This window comes from Puma concolor, chromosome E4 (assembly GCF_028749965.1).
Source record: "Puma concolor isolate L17-30 chromosome E4, mPumCon1.1.hap2, whole genome shotgun sequence".
NCBI lineage: Eukaryota > Metazoa > Chordata > Mammalia > Carnivora > Felidae > Puma > Puma concolor.
The window spans coordinates 59,609,122-59,626,874 of NC_141683.1; the positions used below are offsets into that span (position 1 = coordinate 59,609,122).

General features: G+C 43.0%; 2 protein-coding genes across 16 annotated transcripts in view; one reads left to right on the plus strand and one right to left on the minus strand.

Annotated features, from left to right (window-relative positions):
- GPR161 (G protein-coupled receptor 161) overlaps positions 1 to 9,743 on the plus strand; it is a 64,582-nt gene extending 54,839 nt beyond the window's left edge. For 7 of the 8 annotated variants that reach the window (XM_086694185.1, XM_086694191.1, XM_086694192.1 and 4 more), the window contains one exon: positions 3,206 to 9,743. The gene's annotated coding sequence lies outside the window, so the exon portion shown is untranslated. The remainder of the gene's footprint in view (positions 1 to 3,205) is intronic. The other variant, XM_086694188.1, reaches the window with a different exon arrangement.
- Positions 2,296 to 17,753, minus strand: part of DCAF6 (DDB1 and CUL4 associated factor 6) — a 135,296-nt gene continuing 119,838 nt past the window's right edge. For all 8 annotated transcript variants that reach the window (XM_025926207.2, XM_086694182.1, XM_086694181.1 and 5 more), the window contains 5 exons: positions 14,742 to 14,880; positions 12,889 to 13,045; positions 12,157 to 12,245; positions 9,948 to 10,053; positions 2,296 to 2,756 (listed from right to left, as the gene is read on the minus strand). In XM_025926207.2, coding sequence (XP_025781992.1) covers positions 2,692 to 2,756; positions 9,948 to 10,053; positions 12,157 to 12,245; positions 12,889 to 13,045; positions 14,742 to 14,880 — 556 coding nt within the window. In that variant the 3' untranslated portion in view covers positions 2,296 to 2,691. The remainder of the gene's footprint in view (positions 2,757 to 9,947; positions 10,054 to 12,156; positions 12,246 to 12,888; positions 13,046 to 14,741; positions 14,881 to 17,753) is intronic.

The window sequence follows — 17,753 nt, forward strand, 5'->3', positions numbered from 1 at the left end:
ATCACAATATTTATGAACAAGTAAAAGTAGATTTAGAGTAGCTTTGTTTACCCAGTTGGTTAAATATCCGTTTCAGTACGTGTCTGTGGAGACCGTGGATCTGTACTTGGACTTCTGGGGCCGGGGACTTTCTGAGAGTCTCCACCGTTACCTACTGTGTGCAGCCACACCCCTGTCCGCAGCCTCCCTCCCCGGGGGCTCACGAGAGGAAGGAGACCGCACAGGAAGGGGCCGACTGCCGTAGGATTAGGAGGCGTCGACAGCCCACAGTCACCTTGCTGCATCCATCCGTGTGCTTTTCATAAATTCTTCAAGACGTCGTCTCTACACCCGACGTGGGGCTCAGACTCAAAATCCCAAGATCAAGAGTCACGTGCTCTACTGACCGAGCCGGCCGGAAGCCGCAGTGCAGGGTTCTTAAAGGAGGTTTGACGAACGGCCGTGCGCCGTCTCTAAGCCTGTCCCGTAACCAGAGTCAGAGGGCGGCTGGCAGGTTGCCACTGAGACTCAGCAACCCCCAGGCACGGGACCTCCCACCTTCGCCCAGCTCCCTCACCTGCCACCACCGCAGCCTTAATCCTGTGTCGGAGCAGCACGTGGGCCCTGCGGGCCGGGTCCCCAACATGCAGTGAGTCATGGAAGTGACCACGGAGGTGTCCCCTGTGCCTCCGTAGAATGTTTTCTCTTCGCTGCCTCCTTGACTGCTGGTCTGGCCCATCTGCTCCTTTGTAACATAAGGTACCAGATGCTGCAGAACTTAACAGGGTGGGGGGATGACTCCTTTGACAAGTACGGTTACATTTAAAAAGTTTGAAGGTTCCTAGCAAAAGTGAACAGGAAGTTCAGAGTTCCCATATGCCCCCTGCCCACCCCCCAGGCTCCCCTCCTACCGACAGTCTGTGCCAGAGTGGACAATTGAGATTTTATTTTCATTTTTTAAAATTTTATAGAGAGAGGGAGAGAGAGAGGATCTTACGCAGGTTCCACGCTCGGTACGGAGCCCAACGAGGGGCTCGATCCCATGACCCTGGGTCATGACCTGAGCTGAAGTCAAGGGTCGGTTGCTCAACTGACTGAGACACCCAGGCAGCCCTTGATTTTCTTCTATGCTCTTCCAGCCAAAGAGCTTCCTTGACCTCCCCCTCGAGCCTTCTAGTAGCCTCTGCCCCATGAGCCTTGCAGCACCTCTCTAGAGCACATCCGGCCCGGTTTCGTTACAGTGCAAGGAACGACGTCGGTTTTTGTGCTTGTGGTAGTCACTTCAGTTGTTCTGTCAAGCCCTTCAACCTCCGTGGTTTCGTGTGGTCCCCACACAGCCCCTGGGACACAGGTGGTACAATAGGAATACGTCCATCTTACGGAGGAGGAGGCCAGCCCAGAGAAGTCAGATGGCTTCAACAGGTCACGTAACTAATTGGGAATCAGAAGCGAAGACCTTTGTGCTTCCCAGAAATCATGCAATTGTCCTGTTCGGCTACAGCTCGAATTCCTTTTCCCTTTACCATTCGCCACATCTCCTGACGTGAGAACGTGTCTGTCCCGTCCAGGGCAAGAGCTAGATGTTGAAGTCTACCTGAAGTTGCTGAGCCAGCAGAAGAGTTACTTTTCTTCCGTCCAAAAAGCCAGTCTGCCTTCTCTTGGTCGGTGTCCCTGGGCTTCCCGCCATCTTCTGCCGCCAGGCGAAGGGGCGATGCCTGGTCGCCGCGAGGGAGAGGGTGCTTCGCCCGCTACACCCGTGAGTCCATTCATGGCCCAGCCGGAGGAAGCGGCACGAAGGGGAGAGGAGGAGGGAGGATGACAGCAGGGTGGCCTCTGCAGGGGTGGTTTCGGCTCAGAAGGTGCAGGCCTGGGTGGAGACGGCCTAAGGGGGGTGGAGTTGGACACCAGAGTTGAGGGGGACCCAGAATTACAAGACTGGACGGTCGACAGCTCGTGGCTGAAACCGAGAAGTTGGAGAGGGGAAGCCGGGGGGCCGGCGCTTTCGGGACGAGCTTGCGCTGGTCCGTCACGTGAGCTACCCGTGATGCTCTGGGCCTGTTGCCGGCAGCCTAACTCCTGTACTTGGGTGGAGAGGGATCACGAACCATGAAAGATGGAGATTAGAGGTGAAGGTAACGTGCTCTGGAAGGAGAAATGAGAAAAGCTCCTCTATGTGATTCTAGCACACAGAAGTCACAACAGAAAAGGTTATCAGATCTAGAAAAGAATAGAGAAAGAGCCTTATGTTATAGAGAAGACTGGAGAATGTGGGTCGGGGTAGTAAGGCATTCAATGAAAAGTCAAATTCAGGACATCTTAAAACAACCAACTTCTTTTATTAGAAAGCAACAAACATGCAAATGGCAAGTGTAGAAATTTATCTGGACCAACATTTTCACTATAATGAAAATTACTCTCCACGTTGACCCAAGCTCTCCTATCCGAAGGTTAGGGAAAATATTGCACTTTGCATTTTCTAGCACTCCTCATACATGGCAAAAAGTTTTAAAAACATTTTGCTAGTTTTGTTTTACACGCTCTCCCAAATTCATGCACACAGTCATTCCAAACCAATGTCAGGTTATCCCCAAAAAAGGGAGAAACTCCAAAACACCATAACCTTAGAATTGCACTAAAGCTCCGTAAAGAGAAAATATAATCAATGTCTTATACAAATTTCAGACCATCTAAGTGCTTGCCAATAAGAGCTGGTTATTCCTCATCCTCATTTTCATTCTCCTGACCAGAACCTTCTGATCGGTCACCCTCCAGCCGGTCTGGAAAACACACAGAGGAGACGCACAAAAAGAAACTTTTAGAATTACGATTAAGATAATATACAATACCTTCTATTTAAAACCGATGAAAATGTATACATACGAACATATCATCGTGTAAACATCGGTTCACCTCCGTGTGTAGGGAAGCTATTTTTTGCCGCTAGAAGCAAATAAGAGAGTCCGGGAAACAGCACTATACCTTAGAATATGCATGTAATTCTAACCGTAATACAAACTAAAAAGAAAAACCCTAAGGATCCGGATATGTCCCGGTCTACTGTGGGGTTTTTCAGATCGTATTCCTTGGAGTCCAGGAGCCTAAGGAGGTGTCTCGTGACACCAGTAGACCGAGGGGGGCTGTGGGGGAACCCGGGGAACATTCCTAAGGATCTGTGTATTCTGTTGATAAAAAAAATTTTTTCAGTTAAATATCTGCTATGTTCCAGGCGTCGTGCTAAGGATACAATGGTGACCAAAACAGACCCGTGGTCTCTGCCCTCGAGGGAATACGGGATGGTGAACTGGCGCGTGACACGGCCCGCTGTCCCCGCCCGTCACGGTTTGCGCGTCTTGCTCCTCTGCTTGGGACCCTCGCCCCGTCCTGCAGCCGTAAAGCTTCTGCGCACCCACTCAGTGCGACTGTTATCCCGTGTGAAACGTTTCTGGGACTTTTCCAAACCCCCACTTGCAGAATGAGGAACTCCTTCCTCTACATTCCAGACTATCCCGTGTGTCCCGTATAAAGATGACCTAACTGCGGAGACAGGTCGTGTGTGTCTTCTTACTAGACTTGAAGGGCTCTGAGCTCCTGGGAGGGTAGGAACTTTTTCTTTTTTCTTCTGTCCTCAGAGCCTGGTACAGCAGTCCATGCATATAGGTTTTACTAGGATATGTTACGTTAGGTTATGTGAAGAAGGCCACTTTAAAAGCCCCTGTCACCACTAGCACGGAGCCCATTCTGTCACAGGAACACTCCCCCCAAGGCAGCGTGGAAAACACGGAGATCAGACATGGGGGAGAAGTTCAGTCCCGGCTGTCAACAGCAAGAAGACTGAAGCCTGAGCTTTTACTTAGGACCTCCAGAGGCGTGAACTCTCCCACTGGGTCACTGGGTCCTAGGTCAACACCACCAAGAGCAGTGTACAGAGGGACTGTGTGTTTTCTGTCCAAGTGAATGAAACTAAATCCCCTCTATGCTGACTCCATTTTGAAATCAAACTAATGAGATGATGTATATGATCTATAATCTGAACTACACAAGTTTTAGCTATTATTATTATTATTATTATATAGTACGTGTTCCATACACATTTGCAAAATAAATGAACCAAAATAAGGTTTGGATTGACCTTCATGTATCAACCACTAAGGAATCCAAGCACAGTGGAAGAATTTCTGGTCAGTACTAACGAATGTTAGTATAAAAGAGATTATAATCTTTCTATTGTGATACACTTTCACGAGGGAGCGAAACACGAAGTCACTATCTGCCTCGGTAGATTGCCGTGAGTGGGAATCCCGGACACGGCTGACTATATTCAACGAACCTATTCCTGTCCCACTGGAAGCACGAGGAAGGAGTGTCCGCCTGTTCCAAAGTGCGCCGGTTCTTACCCACATTCCTTTCGCTCGTCACACTATGCGTGAAGATGGGGAAACGGAGGGTCAACAAGAATTGTCACAGTCTTTAACTCAGGGAGTTTACGGTAGACAACAGACTTCTGCAGAGTCCAGAGCAAGCCGCAGAGTCAAGCGAGGGCCAGGAGTGTCTAGCATAGGCCAGCGAGTGACTGACCGTGGCTCCCGGAATGAGAAGAGGGCAGAACGGTGGTTCTTTTTTCAAGTCCATCACAGTCACTGCAGAGTCCTCTCTCAGAACATAAGCCCAATTTCTAAGAATAAAGGAAACCTTCTGTTCGTGAAGTCCCACCTCTCCGAGGCAGGGAAACTGCACCGCGGCTCAATGGTTACACCGACCTCTGGTTGGCAGTTATAGACCGGGGAGGCCTGACAAACCCTGTTCCTTGAAATGAAAACTGAAAATAAGAATCGCTTCTAAATCCACTGTTTTTAAACGCAGACAATACTGTGATAGGAAAAGGCAGGATAAAACGGCGGAGAGGGACAGGTTAGGTAGGACCTGGAGGCTCTGGGCGGGGAGGACCACATGTTTCGGAACAGCGCTGGGAGTGTCTGACTACAGCCAACCCCCACAGGCACAAACAAGGTCCCTCTTAGGAATGTAACAAACGCCATCCGCTCCCCCTCAGGGCCCCCTCAGGAATTTGACAATCAAAATACCTAACTAGAAAAGCAAACCATAAAACGTGTGTTACAGGAGGGACAGTATGACTCCTCGTACAATGGAACCGAGTCAACCAGGAACGGACGACCCAGCACCTAGAGCTGTCCAGCCAGTAAGGGTAGGACCTGAGAAGGAACAAGGGGGCGGGGAAGGGAGAGGCGACCAGAATCTTCCAGACAAAGGCCCTTGCCTACAGTCCCGGGCATTCGCTTTCAAACGTGCCCTGTCAAGAGAGCTTCCATGCTCTTCTTCCTTCCTGCCCTGACACTCGGCAAACTTGGGCCTGCTGCTCCTTTTGTGTCGCCTCTAAGTTCTTCGAAGCGGCGAGACAAGGAACCCTGGGTACTGAGGTGAAAAATCCTGCAACGGTACCAAACCGTTTTTGTAAATACAGTTTACGTTTGTGGGAAGCCTTTTTTATTCTTGTTAGGAATATTTCCTCAGGAAATTATTTTCGGTCGGGGAAATATGAAGAGATAGAGAGGAAAACAATTCCCCGAAGGAATCCTGTGTTCCACAAAAATACTGTGCAGTTCTCCAGACCATCCTTCACAAAATTATTTATTTTTCTAAGAAAAAGAATAAATATGTGACTTACTGTTAGAGATGTGACACTAGAAATTCATTCATTTATTCAACAGACATTTGATGAACAACGAATACTGCCAGGCGCTGTTCTAGGAGTTAAATATCCAGCTATGAATAAGACAAACTAGGTCTCTGCTCTCAATGAGACCACTTCCTAAAGGGGAAAAATCGAAAACAAGACAACCAACATTTCCCCCCTTTAATTTGTAAGAAGGCAGCAGATACAGTAACGAAAAGTTGGGCTAAGTACTTGAGGAAAATAGGCAATGAACAGAGTGGGTGACTGAGAGGCAGGGCACGAGCGAGAAGGCACGTGAAGCAACGTCACGCTGGGTGAAGTGTCTACCGAGACACTTCTAAGGAGGGGACGCTGGAGCTGAGGGCTCAACTGTATGTTCAGTTCAGGGCCAAAGTCCTTCAGGAAAAGGAAACAGTCAGCGAAAAGGTCCTAAGTGTGCTAAGAAGCTTGATCAGTCTGAGGAAAGAAGAGGTGGCCAGCATGCTGAAACGCGGTGCGCTACGGGATAACTGGAATGACTGGAAGTCAGAGGCTGGCAAGGGTTACATCATGTAGGACCTGGCAGACCAGGTCTTTTTTTTTTTACTAAAAATTTTTTAAAATCTTTATTTTTGAGACAGCGAGTGAGTGCGAGAGAGAGCGCAAGTGGGGGAAGGGCAGAGAGAGAGGGAGACACAGAATCCGAAGCAGGCTCCAGGCTCTGAGTTGTCATCACAGAGCCCGAGGCGGGGCTCGAACTCACGAACCACGAGATCATGACCTGACCTGCAATTGGACACTCAACCGACTGAGCCACCCAGGTGCCCCAGACCAGTCTTATTTTACGAGCAATGGGGATCCCCCAAGAATTTGAAGTGGGGTGACAGAGCCTAATTTATATAAAAAAGGGGCTAATAAACTGACTCGGGCAAATCCAGCCCATAGCCTATTTTTGCAAATAAACTTTTATTAAAACAGAGCCACGCCCATTCATCTACAGATTATGTGTGGCCACTTTTACACGACCACATCAGAGATGAGTAGCTACAGCAGACACCAAGTGACCCACAAAGTCTAAAATAGTTACTATTTTGCCATTTCAAGAAAAAATTTGCTGACCCACGTTTTAAAAAAGATCCCTCTGGCCACCCTGTGGAAATCAGACTGTGTGAAGGTGGGGGTGGGAGCAGGGAGACCAAGAGTAGGTGAACATGGTTATATTCCGAAGTAAAGTTACAATTGCTGACACAGTGAACCTGTGCATAGGACTTGGTAAGTGCCGTGAGCTCAGTCGAGGTCGGGCTCTGGCACCAACCACGGAGGGCACCATGGCCACCTAGAGCTCCCTGGGCCAAGGCCCAGAGGTATGAAGGGAAGTATGTCAAGTGATGCTTCAGGGTTTCCTAAGTCATGCTAACACATCTGGACTCTGTCCTGAGAACATGAGAGGCACATTTTAAGGAGAGGAGTAAATTACCAGATACTGAGACATTCTAGAAGAGGTTAGAATGGTGCAAACACACAATCACCATCTCTCCAAAGTCTATCAAAACTTCCAGGGGTCTCAGAACTGCCTTTACGTCTCAAGAAGTGGCTGGCCTGCACTGGAAGTCTTTGTAGAGGCCGCTTTTAGGCAAACAGGCTCGAGCAATGGGCTGTTTAAGGGGCCCACTGCGACCACCTGGCTGGATACAGACAGGCCCACCAGGGGACCCACCTCAAAATAGCCAGAGGCCCTAAGTGACCCATGGGCTCCTTACAACCAGGCACAGCTACCAATAAAGGGAAAATTCCACGGCAGCCACACCTCCTCATCTCCTCCTTTAAAAACAGCCTCCACCCACTGCCTCCTTGCAGACAGCTTCTCCTCTGCCTGCCCGCCCCCGCTCCCCAGCCGCATATTCAGTGAACCTCTATCTCCTTTGTTCCGCCTCAGGTGAATTGCCCCCCCCCCCCCCCCCGCTTCTACCCGTTGCCCCACATTTGGGGGCCCCCATCCGAAGCATACACCACATTCAGACACCACAGTCTTTACTGCTGTACTCATGGGAATGATTTTGCATGCTGTTTTGAAAATGCAGAAGCTCAAACCCTACTCAGATCAAATGAGTAAGAATCTTCAAGGGGTAGGACCCAAGTATTTGTAGTTGACAAAGCCGCACCGGGGATCTGAAGTGCAGCCTTCGCTGAAGATCACAGCTCCGCCAGGAAGAGGCCGCCCAGTACCTGTTCCCTGGGCCTCCCAGGAAGCCTTGTGGAGTAATGGAGGGGCTGGACTATTCTGGAGCTAGCCTGGGCTTACTTGATCGCCGTCCATCACTAACTCTCCTTGAGTACCTGCACACGTTCATGGTACTCCAAGAACTGGAGACAAGGAGCAAAGGAGAGGAAGGGGGGGAATAACTGACTCATCAAGTAACCTGATGTCTTAAGGATAAAAACAACTCTCGGGAACATCTTTCTTTCCAGTCTTTTACGTAAGAGAAGCAAGAGGGTGAGCTGACTAAAACAATTAGAAGGTGTTTTTGGTTGACGGCAAAAAGAACCGGAAGCAAAGGGATCTTCACAGTATGAGACGTCTTCTCTAACACTCAAATCAAAGGAGGCCAGTAGTAGCTGTTGGCGAACAAACCACGTGAGCACCCGTACAAAACAGATTCTGTACAGACCAGAGAAGAATGTTTTCCACAGAAAAACTAAGGAAGAGCCCTTCGCCAGATAAACTCTTCAGAGCAAGCAAGTTTTAAGAATCCTAATTGGCAAATGTTCTAGAAAAGCTACCTTCTCAAGTCTGAAATCTAGATGAATCTTAAGGGTTACTCACTGTTATTGAAGAAAATGGATCAAAAATCTTAGTCATTAATGTGATAATACAGGAGCCTCAAAGCTACTGCAAAAATATTTGGTTGGACTACTAACATTTTCCGTTTACGTTCCATGTTTATTTTTTGTTTTGACCATTTGAAAATCTCATTCTTTCCTGGTAGTAGTTAATATTTACAATTTCATGATTTTCTCCCCATCTCATATGAGTTTCTTTCAATTCTTTAGATGTGCTCCACACTCTTTCTCCTCCAGGACTTCGAAAAATGCTACATACCCTTTACTTTGCCTGGAATATTTGTCCCTACTCTCTCTGAGGAAGTGATATTTAATCCACCGCTTACAAAGACCTGAAGGATAAGCAAAATGATCCTAACGAAGAATGAGGATGTAAGGGGGACAACATGATGATAAAGATCCTGAGGTGGAAAAGAGTTTGACATGCCCCCAAATTCAAAAAGGGCCAGAGTGGATGGAATGGACACAGAAGGAGAAAATACTGTGAATGAGCCTGTAAAGAAGCTTGAGATCAGATCACCCGGGTGGCTGCGTGTCCTATTTCTGATCTGAACGTATTCCTACAAGTGAACTTTCTAGGTCAAAGGGGAGTAAGGGCGTGGAACTCAGTTTCACACCTGGCTTCACCATTCATCAGCTGTATGAGCTGGGGCGAGCTATTACGAATAAATAACCGACTTTCTAGAGGGTTGGAGCTCATTGGGAAACATCTGTGAAATGACTAGCATGGTGCCTGACACATTACAGGTACTCTAGAAACGATGGCCGCTGTTACTATTAAGTAATAGGTAATACCCAACATAGGAAGACATTTAATTTGTGAAATCAGTGAAGAACAACAAACGCTGTCTCGTTTGATAAATGTACTTTGTTTACAATGGACACTGGATCTTTTCTACTGTTATGAACACTGATTATATTCACTTCCTTCTTGAATATTAATTGTAATGTATACGATTTTGTGTTTCTTTGGCACCGAACCTCGCGGTTTATCATCGAAAACAAAAAGTATTTAAAAACCCATACTGAGGTATCTGTTTCGACCTTCACAGTAGCATGTAACACTTATTTTTGTCTGGGCTAGGAGTAATTTTGACCACATCTACCATAAAAGGGTACCTTACTGTAGAACATAGCGTAAGGTTTATGGTATGATCCTCCACCCTGAGAAGAGAAGCACAGCTGATAAAAGTTTTTAAGTGACTCTGTCTTTTCATTTGGATGCTTTTCAATAAATTTGGTTCATGAGGAAGTAAGTTTACTGTACTAAGATCCAGGGTTCACAGAACTCCTAGCTCAGGAATTACATTGCCCTCGTTTTGTGGTTAAAGGAAATTCTACAAATCACTTTGAAGCAGATCTTAAATAATAGATCTTAAGCAGATTATTTAAGCGGATCTTAAATAATGTTTTTCAAATGTAACAATGGTTTGAGTAATACAATGACAGTCCTTACCAGCTCTGATATGATTCAGTGAAGCCAACATCCTCAACATGAAAGAGGCTGGGACTGTGATGGTGTTTCTAGTCTCCTCCAGCATGAGTTCATTTCGAGTTATAACCTGAGGCAAGTTAAACAACCAGGTCAGAAGCAATGAAGTAACTATACGTTCCCATGAAGATTAGGAGAACAGTAAAAAAATTAGCACGTCCAAAGAGGAATTACTTCATTCTTTCCATGTACGCTGTGTAGATTTCCACCCTAAGGCTACTCGATGCCAGGTAATTAACTTGCAGTGAGGGAGTAACATCACAGAACGCTGCTCTTTCAACTGGCAGCAAAGAGAAAGGTCACACTTTGAGGCTACTTCAAACACTCAAGAATTCAATGAATTTTTTCTTGTAACTTGTTTCCCCGAGCAGTCTACCTTGTGTCTGCTCATTATTTTCCCCTACGGCAGAGCTGATGCTCTTAGTGACGGAGGGGTGTGAAATTACTATCCCTGGGTCATTTGGATCTCTGGAGAAAACGTTACCTTGACTGAGGCAAAGTAATCTTGAAGAATAAAGTTTTGGATTAAGAGTCACCAATGAATTGTATCTTAAGTACCAAGAACAGGACTAAATGATTACCCATAAACACCTAGGAATCTACTATACAGTCATGAGCAAAGGGGGAGAAAGAAAGAGGGAACCGCAAAGCGTGTGGCAAAGGAAAAAAGAAAGAAAGGGAAGCATGAGAATAAGAGAAAGATGCTAATGTCATCAATGGTTCCCCAGTGATTTACACACTTTCAACTCATGGGGCACCCCCAGGGCCCTTTATAATCTTGCCCCAGGGAGCTGCTTTCTTACCCACTCACCCCTGGTTCGTTATTTACCTACCTTAGGACACCTTGGAACATGCTGATCCTTCATCTCAAGTACTCCTTAGCTCCCTGTCTGCCTGGTGAACTCTGTCCAATTTGTACTTCCTCTGCAAAGACTCCCCCATCCCATCTACCCCATGTATAAGCACCTCTGCTCCTTTGTCACAGGCTTCCAGAACACTGTGTGTGCCTCCCTACATTCTGGCTGACTGTTCACAAGTCTGTCTTTCCCACCAGCCTAAAAGCTCTGAGGGAAGGTTTATTTTTTAAAATTCATGAGGGCGCCTGGGTGGCTCAGTCGGTTGGGCATCCGACTCTGGCTCAGGTCATGATCTCGCAAGTTTGTGGGTTCAAGGCCTGCGTTGGGCTCTGTGTGGACAGCTCAGAGCCTGGAGCCTGCTTCGGATTCTGTGTCTCCCTCTCCCTCTGCCCTCCCCGGCTTGTGCGCTCTCTTTCTCTCTCTCAAAAATAAACAATAAAAAAAAGTTAAAAAAAGTAAAAATAAAAATAAAAAAATAAAATTCAGCACCTTGCCTGACATAGAAGTTATAAATGTCTACTAGAAAGCAGATGTGGGAACTGTGCCGTGAACTGTCAACCCTGGTCTAGAGCTCTGGCTTTCTAACTAACATTTCTCAGTAATGGACCCTCACTTTATGTTTTTAAGAGAATGCAGCATCTACTTGAGCTGCATTCACAGAATGCAGAAACTCACAGAAATTCAACAGTTACGTCAGGAGCTAACTGATTAATGCCATGGACCCTTATTTTCATAAAAAATCTTCTATGAAAACCCACTAATAAAAACCCCAGCTGAAGTTAGGGAGGAAAAGCCCAGAATTCAGCGTTTGTGTCATCCACCTTCCCTCTTCTCATCCCACAAAAAACCTACAGCTTCACACAACCCAGTTTGAAAGCTGTTGGTTTAACAAGGAGCTGAAGAAATCTAAAATATAACAAAAAGGAAAAGATTCTCCAGTCATTTGTTCTGCTACTTATTTGGCTGTGATTATGGAGGGCAGCCAGAGTAAAACTATTTTCTTAAAAGGACCGAAGGTTTTTTAAATGACTCTTCATTGCAAAAGCACAGAGAGTCAATCTGTTTTTCTTAAACTATAATACACTTAATCTGGTATTACCGATGATCAGTACTACAATTATCAAAATACTCTGATTTTTACTTCTCTAGTATTATAGGCATGTTATTGTTTCTTTTTCTTAAAATTCGACCTCCTCAATTAAATAAACTTGTTTATGTTACCAACTAATAATGAGCTGATGGGCGTCTTCTTAAGAAAGCATTTCAGGAATAAAGTGACATACACTCATTATAATAAGTATAAGTAAAAAACTTACTTCATCAGCAAGTTTTCGGTTAAAAATCCTGGACTCTTCTAGTGGTGACCAGATCTTTATGTCATAATCTATGCCAGATGAGGCTAGAACTAGAAATAAAATGTACATATTAATATAAAGCATAAAAACAAGCCATTAAGACATGCATATGTTATACATTATGCATGTATATATATGCATGTATGTATATGCATATACACATATGTACATGTACAGCAAAACTGAGCTGGAATGGAAATTGTACTGATATAGTTGTTAACTGAAAATATGATTTTGAAGATTTTCTAAAAGTTACCCTGGAATATAATTTTAAGACTATCTTGAAATCACTCAAATTTCTTTCTTTTCCATCGCTCTTTTATGAGAAACATGGGCAATGTCAAATGGAAGGCAAGAACAAGCCAAGCTCTCTCGTTCTGGTACATTAACTTGGCCACGTGAAGGCTAAAAAGGCTTGGAGATTGAGTTTGGGGAAGTAGTGCAAAGTTCAGTCAGCCAAAGCTCTTGCAACTGATAATACTTGGAGGAAATATTAGCAGGATAAACTATCTCCCCATACTTTCTGCCAAAAGGAGGTTCTAAGTGTTTGTGGATTGAAACCCAATGAGAGTCATAACTGACTCTAGTGGCTGCCTTCTAGGATAATATGCATTATTTTTATATTAAAAACTAGCACAAAACTGGAGCTGATGTACAGATTTCTAGCCTTTGCCTTATAAACGGCCATCTTACTTGGGTCAAACGGATGTGGCTGCAGGCAGTTTACCACATGATTATCTGCTTCCAGAAGCATTAAATGCTCGGCAGTGTGACGATCCCAGATGAAGATATGGCCACAATCAGAACCACTCATTACAAAATTAGCACCCCAGAAATTGGCTTCTTTTATCTAAGGGTTTAGAAAAAGGAAATTAGAAGAAAACTCAAATCAGAGTTATTAAAACAAAAACTTACTCTATTCTGCAACTGAAAATATTAGAAAAGAATAAAAAAATAGAAGAGAATCTTTGTCTTCTATTACTTTAAAAATGATACAGATTTTTCAGCAAGCATGATATGGCACTAAGTAATGAAAAGTTCCCCATGAACACAAGAGATTCTGCTCTGTTCGATGCTATATTTATAGGGCCTAAAACAGTACTTGGCGACACTAGGTGCTGAATTAGTAACTGCTAAATGAATGAATGGGATTTCTGGGACTGGGCAGTGTAATGGAAACTTCTATATATGTTGCTGACCTTTCCAAAAATGGTTCCATTTTAGGTTTATAATAAAAACAGTTCATAGAAAAAAACGAACAGTTCCTTTTTCTATTTTGCTTTATGATAAAAGAACAAAAAGTACCAATCTTTTTATTAGCTATTCTCCCGCAACTGAGAAAGGATATAGCGTATTTACTTTTATGAAGCAACGAGACAAAGGAATAGGATATACTGGAATGGTTGTGACGCCATATGGATGATTTTGAATAAACCATCCAAAAATCTTTGTAGTTCAGGATTTTTTCGATCATTTCATCAGTAGCTGCCACTTTGCCATTTTTGCCAAAACAAAAGGGGAAGCCAGTTTTGTTGTTGCTTAGCGCTACTGTTATATTTACTTTTCTTTTTTTTCATTCCTATCTCCAATGGTTTTCATCTAAAATTTTAACCACAAAGTATAAGAAATGTACATTGATCGCTTCTATTGATAATAAGCATTCAGTTTAGAATGATTAAATCGATACTACCAATGATACCTATAGAGAGAGCCAATTATTTCCCTACCCCAAATAACTTTTTTAAGGAAGCTCTACACACAACGTGTGGCTTGAACTCAGGACACCAATATCAAGAGTCACACATTCTACCGGATGAGCAGGTATTCCCACAATGTAACTTTTTGCCTTTACTCTGAAGAGTAGATTAAAACTAATTCTATAGGTACTTTTGGATAACTCAATGAATGTATGAGGACAACACTTTCTAAATATGAATGGTTCAGAGTTAACAGTTATGCTAATCATCTTGCAAGATCTTCTTAATATGACACTGGGTATATAGACTTGTGGATTGTAAGACTTGCACAGATCTTAGAGATCATCTGGTCTATTCTTATTTCATAAAGGCGGACACTAAAGTCTAGAGAGACAAAGTGACTGAAGCAAATCTTCACTTGTCAATCTTAAGAGTTATAATTAAAGTCACTGGACTACATTTTGCAATGAGCCTGGATTTCATATATCTAAATCTTCCTCTCCAAACCAACAAAGGGTGCTAATACTAGCTAAAAACAAAAAAAAAAATCTACTAGGCCGGTAGACAGCAAGTGTGAGAAAGCAAGAAAGACACAACTGTTACTTGTACCAGCTAAAAAATTTTCAATTCTACAAAATTTCCTCAGTAGGGCAGAGTTTCTTTAAACAGTAATGGTCTGGCAATATATTCTAGGACTAAAAGAACCATGTTTGGGTAAAGAGGTAACTGCTAAGGTACAATAATGCTATACAGGAAGCACACTGGCAACATAGGAAGATCATCGTTATGGAAAAAAATTCATATTATGAATCTGCAATTTCTCCAAAGGGTGCCATGAGCATTTGGTACCATTGTCCTGGAGTTGCGATGGCCCTTATAAACCATCTTTACTAGTGGCCTTCTAATGTTCAAAGTATCCAATTCTTCCATTTCTTTCCTTTCTTTTCTCCGCCTGAAGAACTCCTGAATGCGGGCAACAGCAGAGCGTCTACGAATTACATATTAAAAGAAAAAACAAAAATAAATGAAAAAAAAAATCCACAGGCCACTACAGAGTAAAAACGAGGAACATTAAAATACGGTAAAGTCTAGAAAACATTTAAACTAAACATTATCTCAATAAGGCATCCCCAACCAAAGCATAAAAAGGCAAACACAACAGTGAGACTACATCAGACTAGTTGAGTTACTAAAAATATTTTAGTGAAAAGATCACTTAGAAATTTGGTACTGGTTGAGAGTAAAGGAAATCGCATGCGGCACACTGGTTTTTAAAGGGCTATTTTATAAAAACATAATATAGACAAAATTAATAGGCAATTTACTACAAATATAACAAATCCTATTCAGTATCATTTTTCTTCTCCATATTAGGAAATGTAAAGGCATAAAGAGAAACCAGGAGAAACAAAGGGTAACATATAATAGTGGGTAAACTGGTTTTGAGTGTTTGTTCACGATGTTCCCAGCAAAGAACAGACTAGTCAAGAAAAAGAGAACAGTAATATATATACAATAAAACAAGGACTTTCAGATGGATTCTATTCTATATGGAGTCCATATTATAGATTTGGAGCTAATGAGGCAGACTCTCCTCTCCTCAGAACTGAGTTGGTTACAGAGCTGGAGACTGAAGAATAATGGGTTCTCTTTAAGGCTAATTTAACTATTAGAAGAAACTTTTCCTAACATATGATACACTTAATAAGTTTGTTAGTTTTGTTATTCAAAACACTGTCTTTTGGAGCACCTGGGTGGCTCAGTCAGTTAAGCGTCTGACTTCAGCTCAGGCCATGATCTTGCAGTCCGTGGGTTCGAGCCCTGCATCAGGCTCTATGCTGACCAGCTCAGAGCCTAGAGCCTGCTTCAGATTCTCTGTCTCCCTCTCTCTCTGCCCCTCCCCAGCTTGCTCTCTGTCTCCCCATCTCTCTCAAAATCATTATATTTTGACATATAATAGACCAAAAAGTACTACAAATCAGTAAGAAAAATGAACACTGCAACAGAAAAATAGGCAAAGGACAGGGGTAGGGAAACTATAGAAGAAATGAACAGTCAGCAAATGTACAAAAGGATACTGAGACTCACTTATAATAAGATAAAAATAAAAATAAATTGAGGGGCGCCTGGATGGCTCAGTTGGTTGGGTGTCCAACTTCAGCTGAGGTCATAATCTCCCAGTTTGTGGGTTCAAGCCCCACATCAGGCTCTGTGCTGACAGCTCAGAGCCCGGAGCCTGCTTCGGATTCTGTGTCTCCCCCTCTCTCTGCCCCTCCCCTGCTCACATTGTCTCTCTCTTTCTCTCTCAAAAATAAATAAAAAACATTAAAAAACCTGACTTCTCTGTACATCTACCAGATCAAAAAGATTTTAATGTCTCCCAGACTGCCGGTACAGAAAACGAACCCTACTGGCAGGGGTCTGGAAGTGGCTCTATAGAGCAAAAACAGAGTGAACTCCTTCACTGCAAATTTTTCACTGAAGAACACATACATGGGAAGGCATAAAATCCTAAGTGTGTAGCACAATGCATTTTCACAAATGAAACAAGCCCATGTAACCAGCACCAGAATGGAGCAACAGAGCATAACCAGAGTTCCAGATTTCTCCTAGTGCTTCATTCCCACCATCCCTCTGCCCTTAAAGGAAACCACTATTCTGACTTCGAACAGTATGAATTACCTCTGCACGTTTGTGAACACTAATTAAATGGAATCAGAGGAGATATATTCTTGTGTCTAGTTTCTTTAGCTCAACATTATGTTTGTAAGATTCATCCATGTTGTCTTATTTAGCTGTAGTAACTCATCCCCTTTGCTGTCCACTACTACTTTGTGTAAATATATTATAACTTATGTATTCATTCAACTGTTGGCGGACACTGGGTTGTTCACAGTTTTTGATTACTGAGTTAGTGCTACCATCAGTGTCGGCTCATGTCCTCGGCAAACATATGTACCTATTTCTGCTGGGTGTATATCTAGGTGTAAAAGGGCCGGACCAGAGCATGTGCATATGTTCACCTTTAATAGAAACTTTCAAACAATTTTCCAAAGTGGTTACACCAAGTTATACTCCCACCAGCAATATACTGAGTTCCTGTTCACTACAAATTAAATAGTATCTATTAAAATTTTAAATGAATTTGCTTTGATGCAATTTTACTTTTAAAGAATGTATACTGTACAAAACTGAAGCAAATATACAAACATATATACATGTATACATATATATGTGTAATATAAGTTTTTGCTGTACTACTTCGAGAAAGATTGGAAATAATCTAAATTTTATGTGGAAAGGATAGATTAAATAATGTTACATCCATACATTGGAATATTTACACCACCATTAAAAAAGATAAGGAAGATCCATAAAATAACCACATGAATAATGTTGGTATTATACTGCCCAAACTGTAACATAGGTTAATGAATAATTCTTAGAGAAAAAATTCTATATATGCATAGAAAGGGTCTAGAAAACGGACACCAAATTGTAACACGTTTTTAAAACAATTATGTAACAATTTTGTACTCCCACTTTTATAATAAAAAGGTATTTTCTTTTTCATAAAAGGATATACCATAAGTTATACAGGCTTATTTAAAAGTGCTTTAAAAACTTTATCCTATGCTTTGTATATCTAATAAAAGGGGGCACAGGGATACACATACATTTTAGAATCAGATATAATTAGAAACTTCCAGGCAAAAAGATGACATATTTAGCTTATTACGATTTTCTGATTGGGAGCTGATAAGAAGAAGGGTTGAGAGTTCAAACGCTCTCAAAAAAAACCCACAATTAATATGTTGGATCTTTCTTTTTTCCTGAATTGGAAGAAAAGTCACTCTGAAT